At 46.9% G+C, this 18,148-nt stretch overlaps 1 protein-coding gene across 4 annotated transcripts in view; it reads left to right on the top strand.

The window, feature by feature from the left end:
- Positions 1 to 18,148, top strand: part of ajap1 (adherens junctions associated protein 1) — a 182,922-nt gene that overhangs the window by 142,821 nt on the left and 21,953 nt on the right. For all 4 annotated transcript variants that reach the window (XM_062965722.1, XM_016997636.2, XM_062965721.1 and 1 more), the window contains exon 2: positions 8,728 to 9,452. In XM_062965722.1, the coding sequence (XP_062821792.1) occupies positions 8,728 to 9,452 (725 nt within the window). The remainder of the gene's footprint in view (positions 1 to 8,727; positions 9,453 to 18,148) is intronic.

Here is an 18,148-nt window from a genome sequence, read left to right as displayed (position 1 = left end):
TCTGCCTCGGAGTCCAATGGAGGCTCCTTCACTGAAGGTTTTTAAGCAAGGTCTGGAGGGCTATCTGTTGGGAGGGTTTCGATTCTATTTTCCCGCTTGGCTGGACTGGGATGGCCCTTGGGGTCTCTTCCAAATCTGTAACGCATCCACTGTGACACCGAGTCCTTTTTGATGGTAGTACTTCCTCATGCTCTTCACACACGGGGAGGCAGTTTTTATGGTGTCGTAAATAAGCATTCTCATGATTTATGATTCTAAGCCAAACCCTTGCCGTTGGTTCGTAGCCCCTGCCAAGCATCACGTGTCCCCCCAAAAAGCTACGATTTGGCTCTTTCGTGGCACAATGCGGGTGGCGTGCCCACCTCTGAAAGGTGTTTATGCTGCATCTCAGCAAAACCTAATCACAACTGGCACGGCCCGCCTTGGCAGGAGGCTCCAAATGAACTTAGCCTGGCACCGAGGTCGACTTCAGAGTAACCAGCCAAACACTGGGTCCGAAGGCGTCTCCCAACGATGTCTCATTCTCGTTCCCATCGCCGTCTCCGGCCTGACTTAAAAACCAGCATCTCCAGTTGGGTGGCACCCCCATCCCACCCATGCCTTCTCTTTCCACAGAAGCATCGAAATGCCTCCTCCTGCGTACTCGTCTGCCTGCCTTAATGCGAGCCACAGTGTGCCTATTTTTCCTAATGCATTCCTTTTCCTGGGCACAATTTCCCTGTAGATTTTAAGCAGCTTTGCATTGATTGCCGTCAAACCTTTTCCGAAAGGAAGGGTACCGTTTAGCTCTCCGGCTTTGCAAAAAAAATAAGGGGGAATTAGCTGGCTAGAAACCCATCATTCTGAGCTAGATGTCCCCTTTCGCTCCCGCCTTGCAAAGCCCTTCTCCAGGACGATGCAATGCGGACGCTGGGCCTGGGAGGAAGCCAAAGATCATGAGGAACTCGTCCCTTTGTTCTCTCCCTCCGGAATGAAGTTCCTCAAAGCCATTCCACTCCATTGCAGTATCGATCTGCCCTGACCCGATCCAGAGCTGTTCTCCATCCCAAATGACAGGGGTGTTAATTACAGATTGCGGCCGGCAAGCGGCTTGGCAGCCTCGGCGTCCCCGGCTGCCAGAGACATGGGCTTTGGAGTCCTTGCCAGCATCAAGGACAGTGGCACAAAAAAAAAAAGGGCGAGAGTGTTTGCTTTCTCTGCAGCAAGGAATCCTCGAATTGGAAGGGGCGCCCAAAGGCCACCCAGTCCAGGCAGGAAGTCACAATCAAAACCCTCCAAACTGATGGTCATCCTGCCTCTGCTTAAAATTATTTATTTATTTACAGTATTTATATTCCTCCCTTCTTTCTCACTACTACTGTGAGGTGGATTTGTCATTGGTTGAGCAACCACTGTGGGTCTGCCTTCGTGTTGCTTGTGAGAGCCATATTACTGCGTTAAAAGTTCAAGTTCATCTGGTTCATTTCATTTATTTATTATTTATTTACAGTATTTCTATTCCGCGCTTCTTTCTCACTACTGTGAGGTGGATTTGTCATTGGTTGAGCAACCACTGTGGGTCTGCCTTCGTATTGCCTGTGAGAGCCATATTACAGCGTTAAAATTTCAAGTTCATCTGGTTCATTTCATTTATTTATTATTTATTTACAGTATTTATATTCCTCCCTTCTTTCTCACCCCGAAGGAGACTCAGGGCGGAACGCAATGCACATAGACATGGCAAACATTCAATGCCATTAGACATACGACATATATAGACAGACACAGAGGCAATTTGACATTTTCCAGCTTCCAGCTTCATGAGAGTATGCTCATTTCTGGACACAAGGAGCTGCTGCTTCATCGTCCACTCTGACGCCATGTCCTTTTTCATGGTAGTACTTCCTCATATTCTTCTCACGCTGCCGGCCGTTTTATGGTGTCTTAATTTGAGTTAAATTACCCTCCCCGCATTAAGCGGTACCTAGAATTCTCTACTCATAGACACATCTGTTTTCGAGTTGCTTCGGTCGGCAGCAAGCTAGGCTATTAACCATCGGGAACTTTTATGGTGTCATAAATTAAGTTAAATTAGCCTCCCCGCATTAAACAGTACCTAGAATACTCTACTCACAGACACATCTGTTTTCGAGCTGCTTAGGCCGGCAGCAGGCTAGGCTATTAATGGTCGGGAGTTTTAACCCAAAGGGGCCAAGTTCAGATCTTGTGTATCTTCTAGTTGACTTATGGTGATCCCATTAATCTATAGGCTTTTCATCGGGAATTCTGGGAATTGTTGTTCCAAATATCTGTAGAAATCGTTTGAGGACTTCTAGAATAAGACGTGAATTAAGGGTTCCAATTTCTTTTTTAAAAATGGGTTTACCTAGACACTAGGAAGAACCGTCTCCTGCTTCACCTCCGGCTTTGGTCAAATCTTGCCCAGAAACATAATTTGAGAAGCAGAATCCAGGAAAGAGAATTGAGAAGCCGAACCCATGGGATTGCAGTTGGTCACCTTTGCCGAAGGGAATGACTCAATGCTATGGAACGGGAGTTGTCGTTCTACGTTCTAGGATGGCCTTTGTCCTTCTAGTCGTGGTGCCTCACCAAACAAGATTCCTCATGATCCCTTAGCATGGGGCCATGGCAACTCAAGTGGCATCAAACTGCAGATGAACATCGGAACATGGGTTTACCACGGTCTGATCTTGGAATAGTATGGGCTCCTTTTAGTTGGAAATACATGGGATCCAACCGCCTTCTGCCGTGAGGGTTTGCTGCCGGGCTGGGTGCGCCTGTTGCATGCCAAGGACGGGATTCTCAATGGAGTCGAACGCCTTCAATGCAGGAGGCAGGTGCGGGTTTCGGCTTGCACAACCTCCCTTTGTTTTGACCAGACGTTGGGAGTGAAGGGAGGGAGGAGGGGCGGCGTTGGAGGGCCATGAAAACCCCACTGTCTCTTCCTCGGATGGACGTTAATGCAGATGTTAATGCCGACAGTGTTTGGGGAAGTCCGGCGAAAATGGGCTCAGTGTGGAAAACGGTCGCAGGTTTTGCCGTTGCGATCGAGCAAGTTGGCATAATCCGGCATCATTCTGGCACGGAGTAACTCTGCCGCATCTTTACTCTGGCACAACGTAACTCGGTTGTAGCTAAACCCTGACCTAGTTTGGCTCTGGCATGCGGCAATTCCTGCGTAGCATAATTCTGGCACGGAGCAACTCCTGTATGGCGTAACCCCACCGTAGCAGAGCTCTGTTAGTTGGCTTGGCATAATGTGGCTTCGGTGTGGCATAACTCCGAAATCCAAATCCATAGATTCACGAAATCATCTCTCTCCTGTGATCGGCCGAGTGACTCTGTTCATATTCTCAACAAAAGCTTCTGAAAACCCTGACTGGGGGACGACGTCCGAGTCAAAGGTGTGACGCAGCTCTTGTTCTCTGAATCTGCTGGGACTGCTGGTTCGCGGCGCCGGCTCTGACGCGGTCGGATTGGGAACCTCCAGACCTTTGCGTCTCCTGACCATTCGCTCCCCGGTGGGATGGACGGCGGCCAAAACTGCCAGCCTCGGAGCAAGGCACAGCGGGGCCTCCTGAACCCACGTTCTCAAGGACTTCTGACATTCGTGCTCCAACGAGCCAGAAGAGGAGGAGGCCACGGGAGAGCAACCACAACAACTCGGTCTCCAAAGGCTGACGCGTCCTGTTTTGTTTTGTTTTTCACCCGTTTCGGAACACATTTCCAAGAAGGACAACGTCCGGGAATCCAGAAGGAAAAGGTCCTTTGATTCAGGGCCAAGAAGCCATGACAGTGCTGGTGACCACAAGGATGGCAAAAGTCCCAAAGCTGGACAATTGCAGCGATGTCTTGACTTCAATTCTTTCCATGAATGTGTTCTTAAGTCAGAACATTCTCATCTCAAAGCAATTTTTTCCCATTGAAATGCGATTAATCCTCTCCGGCCTCCCTCCCTCCCTTCCTCCCTCTCTCTCTCTCTCTCTCTGTTTCTTCTTGAAGCTAAACATATAGTACCAGGAATAAAAAAAAAACACAAGGAAACTAACCCAAAAATTCCTCAATGGGCAGCAACCCCCCAAATAATAATAATAATAATAATAATAATAATAATAATAATAATAATGATGATGATGATGCAGGTGGTCCCGGTGGTGATGGGCACACTGGGTGCTGTGCCAAAATATCTCAGCCGGCATTTGGAAACAATAGACATTGACAAAATTACGATCTGCCAACTGCAAAAGGCCACCCTACTGGGATCTGCGCGCATCATCCGAAAATACATCACACAGTCCTAGACACTTGGGAAGTGTTTGACTTGGGATTTTGTGAAACGAAATCCAGCATGTCTATCTTGTTTGTTGTGTCATATAATAATAATAATAATAATAATAATAATAATAATAATAATAATAATAATAATAATACATCACACAGTCCTAGACACTTGGGAAGTGTTTGACTTGTGATTTTGTGAAACGAAATCCCGCGTATCTATCTTGTTTGCTGTGTCATACAAAATAATAATAACAATAATAACAACAACAACTTTATTTATAACTCGCCCCATCGCCCCAAAGGGACTCAGGGCAGTTTCCAACAAAGGATAGCAAACATTCGATGCCATAGAACAATATAACGCCATATACATACACATATATATATACGGGGATGGGTATGGATACGGATATGTGTTGTTGCAGAACACATGGCAAGACTTGAAGTGTCTTCAGCGTTGGCCTTTGAGAGTGCCAGTGCCGTATGAAAAGCGTGCCCGTGGTGGAGCCAATGTCTCCATCCTTCTGCCTCTTCTCCTGTACGTTGCCGGCAGAATCAATTCCTCGGGAACACAAAATATCCTGTCCTTGTCTCAGAAGGGTTTAGCGGCGCGTTGCCTAGACAACCAGCCCTCCCACACGTTGCTATTTTATAGGAAAGACGTCCTGACAGCTCTCTCCTCTCTCTTGGCACACACGGGCACACGTGTTGAGCGAGAGGCCTCGTCCTCCAGGAAGGCTCTCCGTGCTCCCCATGCTGAGTTTGGGCCTGAAACCGGGGAACGGCACCGGGAAGTGGGGCTCGTTTGTGGGGTGGGAAGCGGAGCACAGCTTTCGAATGTTTCATCAAAATCCACCTTGAAATTTCAACCCATTACACCTGGTCCTATCGTTTGGAGCAGAAGAGAACGAGCCTGTCCCTTCCTCTCTGGGACAATCCTTGAGATGTCGAAATAGGGACCCCGTGTCACGTCTCTTCTTGAATAGGAAAGAAAACGTATTTTTAAAGGGTTGAGAAGCCCAACAAAAAGACTTCTGGGCTGATGAGAATCTTTGGAATTCAAGACTCGTTCTGTACAAAATTTGCACAGGACCGGGCTGTGGCGCAGATGGTTAGTAGCCAGCTGCAATAAATCACTACATGAGTTCGAAGCCAGCCTGGGTCGGAGTGAGCTCCCAACCATTAAATAGTCTAGCTCGCTGTTCACTTATGCAGCCCAAAAGGCAGTTGCATCTGTCGAGTAGGAAATTTATTATATTATTTATTTATTTCATCACTTCTATCTCGCCCTTCTCACCCAAAGGGACTCAGGGCAGCTTACAAAACTGGCAGAATTCGATGCCAATATACAACAATACAAAAGAATAAAACATAAGCAATTAAAAACAGATTTAAGATTTAAAATAATACAAAATACTTTAAATTTAGGTATCGCTTTATGCGGGGAGGCTAATTTAACTAATTTACGACACCATAAAAACTGCCAGCAGTTTGTGGAAAGGAATGAGGAAGTACTCCATCAAGGACTTGGTGTCAGAAGTAGACAGTGAAGCGGCAGCTCCCCTTGTGGCCAGAATTGAGCATATCCTCATGAAGCTGGAAGCTGGAAAATGTTAGATTGCCTCTGTGTCTGTCTATATATGTCTAATGGCATTGAATGTTTGCCATGTATACGTGTGTTGTGATCCGCCCTGAGTCCCCTTCGGGGTGAGAAAGAAGGGCGGAATATAAATACTGTAAATAAATAAAATAAATGAATGAGCTCAGGAAAAGACGGACTTCAGAGTATTCCAGATAAGGGACACTCGACCTCTACTTACTGCCATTCTGTATCAATACCGATTCACACGCCAACTTTCTTCGCTAACAGAGTCCGTTGGAGGCTCCGGACCCGAGGAGACCCATTGACGGACAAGGCAAAGCGCGGCTCAGTCCTGCATCTTTGACGGATCCGTTTTGGTCGCAAGGAACAAAGGGATTCCGGCCCAGGAGCCAGGAGCGGGTCACAAAGGAGATTAATTACAACCGAAAGAGCCAGATAACACTACAGACAAAATATAATCTTAGGCCGGATTGAAAGCAATTAAAGCCAATAAAGCGGTAATGAGAAGCCGTGCGGCTGGTAATTTCTTTTCTTGGTCGGACAAAGGTCCACCGCAAACACATCTTGGGAAAGGGAGCAAAAGCAATTTCGAAAATCATTTGGCTGAGGAGAATTCCTTCTCGCTGTGACCGGTCTTTGTTTTATGAATGTTGTGTGTTTTGCGCCGTTGGTTTTATAGACGAGATTTCGCCCTCGCCGCCTTGCGCCTCGCTGGGCCATCAAAAGGCATTGGGCTGTTTCTCAAAAAAGGGTTTAAATGTAATTTAGAGGGAAGCCGGCTTTGGAAGGAGGGGTCTCGGACCAGTCGGATCCTGTTAGTGTGCAAGTTGCAAGACGGAAGAGGTCGGACACTTTGGGCCAATGAGAAACAGACATGTTGGGTCAAGGTTGGAGTGTAGTGTTGCACCTGGGGTGCCATTTCACACACATGGGTCACGTGGAGATGGCGTGTAACGTGACCCTCTTGTGGTGGTCTACATGGATCTATGGGATCACTGTAGAGGTTGAACTCTACTCCTGCAATGTGTTGTTGAAGGCTTTCATGGCCGGGCTGTGTTCCAGAAGTATTCTCTCCTGACGTTTCACCCACATCTATGGCAGGCATCCTCAGAGGTGTGAGTTGGGGTTGGACTCCATGTCCCATGAGGCCCCTTCCGACTATGATTCTATGATGGCATTATGGAGCGCAAGAACGTTCCAGCAATGGAACCAGTGACCCAAAGAGATGGTGCCGCTTCCTTCTCTGTAGGTCTCCTTAAAAGGTTTGGGGAGCTTCCACCTAGGAATGCTTTGAGTTGGGGTTGGACTGCATGGCCCATGAGGCCCCTTCCGACTCTTCCAAGAGCCCAACCCCAACTCAGCTTCTTCCTTCCAGCGCTTCCCCTCCGACATGCCTCATGAATCATGGATTACCTCTGCGAAGGAATGAGGCCGATCCTGCTGACCTTTCATTTCTTGGACGATGCGACTGAGCTTGACCCTATTTCCATAAAAGGGATTCTACTGTCACTCTGCCAGGACCCCGCAAAGTCTTTGAGTGGCTCTTAGTGGCCTTTGTGACCCAGCTCCGGATGGCTGTGCGTCACACCAAGTCAGCAAGCTGTGACACAAAGCCTTGCTCTCCCCTCCCTGGCTTTTATCACTCTTATATATCTATCTATCCCCTATTAGATGTGCCGGTGGTGGAGTTCCAAAGGATGACCTTAAGGTGACAGTGGAACGGAGTGAGTCAAGCTTTGGGGTGTCCGTTCAAAGAAGTTCCTTCTCTTTTCAGAGTTGTGTGGTTATTGGATGTGGTCATATTGCAATAGCAGGAGAATGAAAGGCGCTTGAGATGACAGCAGGTCTTTCCTCTTCTTGGTCTCAACCACGTCTGGCTCACAGCTTGGAGAAGGTCCTTTGGGGACTCCTCAGACAACTGGGAAGAGGTCCTTTGGGACTATCACTCCCCCATGAGAACAAGTTCCTTTGGGACTAAAGGTTCCAGACCCCAATCCAGAAATGTAATAGGTCAGAATCCTCACATGGATCTTTATAAGGAGAGATATGTCTTAGAGAATTAGAAGAAATGTACAAATACGTGAAGGGAAGTCATAGGGAGGAGGGAACAAGCTTGTTTTCTGCTGCCCTGCAAACTAGGACTCAATGGAACAATTATTATTATTATTAAACTTTATTTGTACCCCGCTAGCATCTCCCGAAGGACTCGATGCGGCTTACAAAGGCCAAGGCCTCAACACACAATATAACAATACAAAACAAAGGCAAATTAAAACAATTAAAACAGTATAAACCACAAGCAATAACAATACGCTAAAACACAATAGAACTGGGCCGGGCCAGAGTAATGGGTAGAAGATTAAAAGTGCTGATGTGACAGGTGATATATAAGGCTTATAGGGCAAGTGCAGAGTGCGATATACGATCTTAATTCTAATAAAGTGCTTATGGGACTTGGTATTGGAGATTTCCTATTAATCTGGCAGAAACAATGGCTTCAAACTGCAGGAAACAAAGGAGATTCCACCTGAACATCAGGAAGAACTTCCTCACTGTGAGAGCTGTTCATCAGTGGAACTCTCTGCCCCGGAGAGCCTTCTTTGGAGGCTTTTAAGCAGAGGCTGGATGGCCATCTGTCGGGGGTGCTTTGAATGCGATTTCTTGCTTCTTGTAGGGGGTTGGACTGGATGGCCCAGGAGGTCTCTTCCAACTCTACTATTCTATGATTCTAAGAAGAGATGCAATGCACAGAATCTTCTCGGGGTTCAAGGAAGGGAGGTTGGGTTGGATCGACGGGTTTAGCGTTTGCTTCCGTCTAACGTGTTGTGTGTGTCTCTCCACAGGTCAGGTCATCCTGTACGAAGCCATGCTTGGATTTTAATAGCCATGTTCCGACTCGCCATGGATTTCACCTCTTGTGACTCTTTGGGCCAAGGCCACCGACCGCCCTGGTTGCAAAGGCCGGCGCCCCGCCATGGATGGCCCCACGGCCCCTTGTGGAGTCTCAGGCCCGGGCAGCAAGCGAGGAACTACCCCTTCCCCTCTGCAGAGAGGCCTGGCGGGCAGCCGTCCAAAACCTATCATTCCAAAAGGCTACACAAAGCCGCGGACCTGCTCTGGAAAAGCGGGCGGCCCGAACGCCTGCCCCCGGCCAGGTGGGGAGCTTTCCTGCTGGCGTCCGGGAGGACGGACTCCTTGAAACGGAGGCGGAGGTACCTCCGGGCCATCGGCAAGCCCACCGTGGAGCCCGAGGTGATCGTCTGGGGGTCCACCAGTCCGCTGGATCCCCTCGAAAGCAGCACCTTCCCCGGGATTTATGGAAGCACCACCGTCTCGGTTTTGCAGCGCACCACCAGGACCACCACCACCACCGCCACCACATCCACCACCACATTCACCACCGCCGCCGCCACTCCCACCACGGTCCAGCCCAAAGGGCCCGGCCCTGGATTTGGCACCCCCAGGAACAACCCGGGAGGGCTTAGCACAATGGGACCGCCAGCCACTTCCGACGGCAACCGGAAAGAGGTCGACGCTCCACCACCGAAGATGCCAGGAGACAATTCAGGTAGGTTGAGATGATTGAGTGGGGGCTCCTCTAAGGGGGTGGCAGGCCTGTCTCTAGCTGTGTCGATCCCAGGAGAGAGAAAATATAGGTCACCCTTGCAGTATGGGTATGGGTATGGATATGGAGCAGTTTCTTGTCCACTAGCGCCCCCTGGGGGCTGGGAGGTATATAAATATATCTGTCCAGGAGAAGAAGAAGCGGACATCAAAAAAGGAAGGTTATGGGTGCAAGAGACAGAAATAGGTCTCGGCATGTATTTCTTTGAGGGAAGCTCACTCGTGGTTGCTTCAAGAACAGACCGTTTTGGGAAGGGTAATTGTTGATTCTTCTGCGCCGATGATGATGAGATCGCTAATTGTGGAAGACGTTCATGACAAGGCAGTAAAAATGATTAATTAGTAGGCCGTCATGAGCACTGAAGGCTGACCAGGCTCGGTGAATTTTACATTATTAGAGCTGCCCAAGAGTCTAGGCATTGCAATGGACAGGACTTCTCCTCCGTCTAGGCCAGAGAAACAGGAGAGTTGAAGACTTCATCCAAGCGTTGTGGGGCCTTCAGTCTAGTCCCAGTTTCAAAATGAAGATCCATGGAGACGTGGTGGGGATGGATTGGATTCACTTTGGGATGGCGAATGGGTTCCAGGCTTCTGAGAAGCCTGAAGGAACATCTCACGTTGCTGAATGTATTGGGGAGGACACAGTATTTCTGTCATTGCAACATTATGCATTGTCACTATGGCTGTGGCATCCCGGCCATTGCCTTTTATATATCTTTTACTATTTGCTTGTGCTTTTCCTGCTCGCGTTATGTTTCCCAGACAGCCTCGAGTCACAGGCCATCAATTTATTATTGGCATTTTATTGCCCTGTCTCATTTGCTGGCATTTATCCGCTTGCGTTGGGGAAGTTCTGTCCTGAATCGCAGGCCAGCGAATCCCGTCTCCTTCGATGGGAGTGCTTTTGTCGACACAATTACGCTTGGAAAGGAAATGAAGTGCTAGTGGTGTGCATTTGTATGGAATCACTGTTCGTTTTGTTTAGTTTCATTCGTTTTGTATCAGTTTTGTATTTGTCCCGTTTCCGAAAATGGGGCGCCTCTACAAATAGAATTTTTGTGTCGCATATGAAAAAACGAAATTTTTCGGACCATTGGCGGCAATGGAGGGCTTCCGAGGCTCATCCCCCCCCCCGGCGCTCCGTTTTTGGGGTAGAAGGGTGAAAATTGCCACTCACAGCGGGCATTTCGACCCCTTTTAGCCTACCAACGTTTGGGTCTTCCCCAGAGTACTATTGTTATTAATAATATTATTATTATTAACACCCATTGGCCCACATCAGATGTCACGGGGAAGCAGACCTCTCTCAGACCCAGCTTAGGGTCCCAGAGTAACTATTGTTATTAATATTAATATTATTATTAACACCCATTGGCACACATCAGATGTCATGAGGAAGCAGACCTCTCTCTCAGACTCAGCTCAGGGTCCCAGAGAAACTATTGTTATTAATATTAATATTATTATTAACACCCATTAGTACACATTAGATGTCATGGGGAAGCAGACCTCTGTCAATACCTGCTTATTGTTATGGGGCTGAAACAACAGAAAAAACGAAAGCAAGCACGGTGACAGTGCAGCTTTCTCTTTCGTGTCGTCTTTTGTTTTGTCCGAAAATGGCATCTTTCCTTTCGTGCATCTGGATGGACGATACTAAAGAACTAGACGAATGCAACCTATGAAACGAATACCGTGCACATCACTATTAAATACCAGGTTTCGAGAAGCCATTCAGCCCCTGAACAAGCTGGAATTGTCTCTCTGATCCTTCATTCCGATGTAAGGAGTTCTCTGGGGGTTTAAAGGGGGCTTTGTCTCTAAAGCTTTGCAAATCTGGGACGCATCGGTTTAATCAAATCGAAGCACTCGGCGTATTCCTTGAGATTCCCCTCACCCCGCCCCACCCACCCAGGAAGCGGGCTCTCCGTTTCCCTGAGTTCAACTGGAAGGCTCTCGTCTAGACTCGGAGTGAATTAAATCACCGAATGGTTGGTCGGGGCCGAATGGGCAAAGAGAAGGAAATTCTTGGGACGTTGCAGTATAATCTATACCCAGATTAATTTCTCTAATGGACCCGTCTTCTGCAAGAATAGATATTAACCGACTCCTGTCTCTGAATATAGAACTAGTCATTAGGAGAGATGTACGGCTCTTGCTATAACCCCGAAGGCTTAGATCTGCTCCTCTTTCCAACTCGGAAGGAAGATAAGTGGAGGGACTGCATGGGAACGCTATCCCTATTAGTCTATATTCGTTTACATACACTTTATTGACTTAATAGGTACATTCCACTTTCCTTTCCAGTCAAAATGGCCTACGTTATAGGGCAAAGTCACATCAAAGCAATGTAGCGTGCAAATAAACTACTCATCTATATTTTAAGAAGACATCGGGGTTGAGCAGATGTTGATGTGGTTTGGTGGCCCATGGCTCTGAAATTATAGAACAAATCCCAGGTTCCATGGGATAGATTTCAGAGGGAAAAGGAATTTCTCATAACCTAGATGGACACATCCATAGCGGATTTGCTTTCACAATCTCTTGTTGTAGAGGGCCCTCAAGCTATTTCTGACCAATGGCGAACCTATCTCAGGGTTTCCTGGGCAATATTTCTTCCATGAAGGTGGGACTTCCTCTGAGGCTGAGAGAGCATGACTCACCCAAGGTCACCCCATGGGTTTCCTTGGCCGAGCAAGGTTTGAATCCTGGCCTCCAGAGTTGTAGTTCAAACCACTATGACATGCTGGTTCTCAATGTATTAAAATGTATCAGTCGGTAAGATGATGGTAAGATCCTGTGACATTGGAGACCAGATTGCACTGGAGATTGTGTTACGTTGAAGATTGTTGTGTCACAGACTGTTGCATTGAAGACTGTTACATTGGAGACCATGTTGCATTGGGCACTGTTACATTGAAGTCTGTTGTGTTGGAGGCTGTGTTACATTGAAGTCTGTTGTGTTGGAGACTGTTGTATTGGAGAATGTGTTACATTGAAGATTGTTTTCTAGGAGACTGTTGTGTTGGAGGCTGTGTTACATTTAAGCCTGTTGTGTTGGAGACTGTTGTGTTGGAGGCTGTGTTACATTGAAGATTGTTGTGTCGGAGACTGTTGTATTAGAGACTGTGTTACATTGAAGATTGTTTTCTAGGAGACTGTTGTGTTGGAGACTGTTACATTGAAGATTGTTGCGTTGGAGACTGTTGTATTGGAGACTGTGTTACATTGAAGATTGTTGTGTCGGAGACTGCTGTGTTGGAGACTGTGTTACATTGAAGATTGTTTTCTAGGAGACTGTTGTGTTGGAGACTGTTACACTGGAGATTGTTATGCCGGAGACTGTTGCACTGGAGACTGTTGTATTGGAGGCTGTGTTACATTGAAGACTGTTGTGTTGGAGACTGTTGCATTGGAGACCATGTATCAATGTGCTGCATGAGACTACCAGCAAGTTGGGTTGTTGGGTCAAGGTTGGACTTAAGATATATTACTTAATTAAGTTGCTGATATAGAACTACGATGCCATGCTGGTGTTCAACGTATTCAGAAGTGTAGGGCGTGCTGTGAGCTATGGGGTGTTCTCCCATCAATCGGAATACAGTAGACTGGTTTTTCTGCATCTCTCCATTGCAATGTTACATTGGGGACTCTGCCTTGGAGACCATGTCACAATCTACTGGTAAGTTGGGATCGTGGGGCCAAAGTTGGGCCAAGAGAAGCTACGTAGTTAAGTTGGAAACTTGGCCAATGGTTCTAGAAAAACATTCTGGAGCCTCCCTCCAACTGAGACCCGGGAAAGGGGTCAGTGAAGAGCTGGATGGAGAAAGACCTCGCTCTTGGTTCCTGCCAAGATGCACATGTGGATCCCGATCTCCCGCTCCTCAAGAAGCGCATCAATTCCCGAACCAGACTTTTCTGGAGCTCTGTTGCTAATAGCAACCCATCCCCGACTCGCTTCCCGCCCACGCACCCACAAATTGCCGAGAAAACACCGACCTGTTGTTGGGAAGGAACCCGACAGGCCAAGTGTCCGGAGGTCTCTCTCGGCAGCTTGGAGGTGAGAGGCCGAGAAGCGTTTGTCATTCGCCGAGAAAACGAGGAGGTGTCGTTACATCTTTCCTCTCGAAAAGAAAGATACAGCAACTTTGCTTTGGTGATGCTTGATGAGAGTCACACTCGGATCAATAATACATGATGTGTAATCTTGGCTTGGGAACACGCTGTCACGCCGTGTCGTACATTGTATCGCGTTACAGTGCCCTGGCGCATCACGGCGGAAGCAGGGAGACACGGAGAGCGGGAGCGGCCTGGAGGCGTGTCCTTGGGTGGGGCCCGGCACCCAGACCTTGGGGAATTACAACTCCCAGGATGCCAAAGCATGGATCCACGGTCGTGTGGGGTCAGATTATATGAACCTTCGGTCTCACTCAAGAGCCACTGTTTATTTTTCATTCTTCAGAAGCATATCATATCAGCCAGGGGTCCCCAAACTAAGGCCCGGGGGCCGGATGCGGCCCATCGAAGCCATTTATCCGGCCCCCACGGCACAAGGGCAGAAGGGGGTTGGGCTAAGTAACCCAAGGGGTCTCTTCTTCTCTTACAACCCTTATTATTATTATTATTATTATTATTATTATTATTATTATTATTATGACACAGCAAACAAGATAGACATGCTGGATTTCGTATCACAAAATCACAAGTCGAACACTTCCCAAGTGTCTAGGGTTATTATTATTATATTATATTATAAATATATATTATATATTTTTATTATTATTATTATTATTATTATTATTATTATTATTATTATTATTATTATTATTATTATTATTATTATTGAGGCTGGGTGGCCATCTATCAGGGATGCTTTGCTTGTGCTTTTGGTGCACAGAGGCAGAAGGGGGTTGGACTAAATGGCCCAAGGGGTCTCTTCCAACCCTCTTTCTTCTTCTTCCTCCTCCTCCTCCTCTTCTTCTTCTCCTTCTTCTTCACATTGACGCTGGGTGGTCATCTGTCAGGGGTTCTTTGCTTGTGCTTTCAATGCACAAAGCAGAAGGGGGTTGGACTAAATGGCCCAAGGGGTCTCTTCCAACCCTCTTTCTTCTTCTTCTTCCTCTTCTTCTTCTTCCTCTTCTTCTTCTTCTTCTTCTTAACATTGATGCTGGGTGGTCATCTGTCAGGGGTTCTTTGCTTGTGCTTTCAATGCACAAAGCAGAAGGGGGTTGGACTAAATGGCCCAAGGGGTCTCTTCCAACCCTCTTTCTTCTTCTTCTTCTTCCTCCTCCTCTTCTTCTTCTTCTTCTTCTTCTTCTTCTTCTTCTTCTTCTTCTTCTTCTTCTTCTTCTTAACATTGATGCTGGGTGGTCATCTGTCAGGGGTGCTTTGCTTGTGCTTTCAATGCACAAAGCAGAAGGGGATTGGACTCAATGGCCCAAAGGGTGTCTTCCAACCCTATTTTTATTGTTATTGTTATTATTTATTTATTTATTTATTTATTATTGCTCGGTGGCCAACTATAGTCCGGCCCTCCAATGGTCCGAAGGATTGTGAATTGGCCCCCTGTTTAAAAAGTGTGGGGACCCCTGATATAAGCATATAAACAAGGAATCCTGGCTCTTCTTGTTTCTCCTTATTCGCTTTCCACGGGATTGGCAATGTGGTTCCTTTCGTTTTTGGCCAAAGCAGTGTGTTTGGGCGTCTGAATGCCCCGGGTGTCTGGTTTGCTGGTGTTTCCCGGGCAGATCCCTCCAGACACTATTCATTACTTCTTCACCCCGGGGTTCAGGTTTGCGCGGAGGATAAGCCCGCTGTTCAGTAATGATATCTGACAGGAGGGAGTCACGGCCGGGGAAATCCAGCTCTTTGAACCGTTATCAGATGACCGCTGTTCCTTGCCTTGGCACCGCTTGGCCCTGGGCAGATTCCTTTCCTTCTTGATGGCATCAAAAAGAGACCGCTGGAGTTCATTTGCCGGAATGTAGATAGTAAGGCTCTGTGGATTTGATCGCTATTACCTGTCAATCAATGCATGGTCCACCTTGGAGTATCCATCAGCTCAACCCTCGTTTTAAAAAATCATTGAGATATACATGTGTGTGTGTGTATGTATATATATATAGGATAACACCAACACAATGGGTAGACAAGCAATTGGCCAACCGATAGATACAAAATTGAGAGATTCTAGATTAAGGTTTTCTGGTTCTAGACTGAGATGGCTTTCTGGTTCTGGTCTGAAAGTATACACGGTTCTAGATTTAGGCTTCACGTTCTAGACCGAAATGCTATTTGGTTCTGATTTTTGAAGGCTTTCTGGTTTTAGACTTAAAGGCTATCTGGTTCTAGATTTGGAAGCCTTTCTTGTTATAGGCTAAATGATATCTGGTTCTAGATTTGGAAGCCTTTCTTGCTCTAGACTAAATGATATCTGGTTCTAGATTTGGAAGCCTTTCTTGTTATAGGCTAAATGATATCTGGTTCTAGATTTGGAAGCCTTTCTTGCTCTAGACTAAATGATATCTGGTTCTAGATTTGGAAGCCTTTCTTGCTCTAGACTAAATGATATCTGGTTCTAGATTTGGGGCTTTCTGCTTCTAGATTGAGGTAGCTTTCTGGTTCTGTCTGTGTCCAACGTGAACCCGGTAGCTCTGGAAGAGTCCTTAAAGCTCTCCAAATTCAGGGGGATAAGTGGAACACACCATCAGGAATCCTATAAAACGGGATTTTGAAGCACTTTTGAGATGAACTCAGCGAACAGAGTTGCGTCTTCCGTAGTGCTTTGGTCGCTTCCTTCGATCGGGCGCCTTCCATCTGCGTCCAAATCCCACCGTCCAGTTCCTGGCTGTGGCCGAAGGGATTTGCAATCGAATCCATCTGGAAAGTGCCCAGATTGGACCAGCTTTCCTAAAGCCCGGATCTGCCGCTCGCCGCAATTAACTTCTGCCACACATCTGTCGTGTCCCTTCTCCTCTTCTTCACCCCGCTTAAGCGGTTCATTGTCAGTCCAGAAACAAACAAACAAAGGAGAATAAGTGGACGCTTGGGAAGTTCCTGCCAACACGACTCTCAAAGGCATTTCAAAACTTCAAAATAGCTGGGCAACGCTGTTGTGGTTGAGTGCCTTCAAGTCATGTCCAACCTGTGGACATCCTCAGGTGAACCTATCGCAGGGTTTTCTTGAAAAGATTGGTTCAGAAGAGCTTTGCCATTGCCTTCCTCTGAGGCTGAAAGAGAGGTCAACCAATGGGTTTCACGATTGAGCAGGAATTCAATGCTCAGCTATCAGTCAAAGCTGATTCGATGACAGTTAAGCAACAAACTTGACAACTGGATTCCCACAACCAAAAAGATGCACCAAAACCCACCATATTGTGTAAAAAAAAATACACACAAAGCTAAGGCAGCACTCAACTGCTTTGTCTTGGCGGTTGAGTAGAGCCTTCTTATTGAGTTAGATCCATGTGGTTGGTTTCCGCTCTGCTCTCCAAGGCACGTGGCCCGCTTTTGTCTTAATCAATGTGCAGTTTTGAAATTTGATTGAAAGCACGCCGTGCATCCTGGGCTTTGATTGTCGAGGCTTCCGCAATCGTGCGACAGGCTGCCTGCGTCCCTCAAGATGCTCCCGTTCGGCGCAGAAGGCGCGGCGTTCCACTTGGAGACACCATATGCTCGGAAACGAATGGAGATAAAGCGACTTGTCGGGCCCACTTAATCTGGCTGATTGAATATTACCGTTTATGGTATTCATCTTGTTAAATTTAGTGTGGCAATAAACGACAAAGAAATATGCTTGGCTGAACCCTCTCCTTTGCGGTGTTTATTTGTCCACACGCGGAAACCTGAAATCACAAAAAAACACGGTGGTCGGTTTTCCACCGATGGGAAACAGGATGCGTTCTTTTGAAGGTAGATTTCCATGTGCGTTACGCTGGGATTCCAGAGAGGGAAGCGAAAATTCATTCATTCTGTTCTTCCATCCAAAGAACAAAGGATTTCAAAAGTTTGACAAGTTACTGAGCATTTTTGATGTGCATTCTGGGACTTTCTGTTATGGTGTCATAAACTAAGCTTAATATACAGTATGTCTGAATGGTAATGATGATGTCTTCACTTGCTGATGAAAGGAGAATAAGGCCATTCAAGCTTCTCGATGAAGGGAGATCCAAATTATGGGGGGCAACCACCAAGAAGGTCTCATCATGGGTAATGGTGATCTCTTCACTTGCTGATGGAAGGAGAATAGGACCGTTCAAACTTCTCTATAGAGGGAGATCCAAATTACGGGGGGCAACTACCAAGAAGGTCTCATCTTGAGTAATGGTGATGTCTTCACTTGCTGATGGAAGGAGAATAGGACCGTTCAAGCTTCTCGATGAAGGGAGATCCGAATTATGGGAGGCAACCACTAAGAAGGTCTCATCTTGGGTAATGGTGATGTATTTACTTGCTGATGGAAGGAGAATAAGGCCATTCAAGCTTCTCTATGGAGGGAGATCCGAATTATGGGCGGACACCATCAAGAAGGTCTCATCTTGATGGCAAGAAGGAGAGAAGCGTCTCTCCTGTGGATCTTCATCTCTGTGGAAGCTCATATGGGAAGATATAGCTTGTCAGATAGTCTGGAGGAGCCTTGGC

Source organism: Anolis carolinensis, unplaced genomic scaffold (genome assembly GCF_035594765.1).
Source record: "Anolis carolinensis isolate JA03-04 unplaced genomic scaffold, rAnoCar3.1.pri scaffold_15, whole genome shotgun sequence".
NCBI lineage: Eukaryota > Metazoa > Chordata > Lepidosauria > Squamata > Dactyloidae > Anolis > Anolis carolinensis.
The sequence above is the reverse complement of the archived record's forward strand: the minus strand, read 5'-3'. Positions and strand labels throughout refer to the sequence as shown.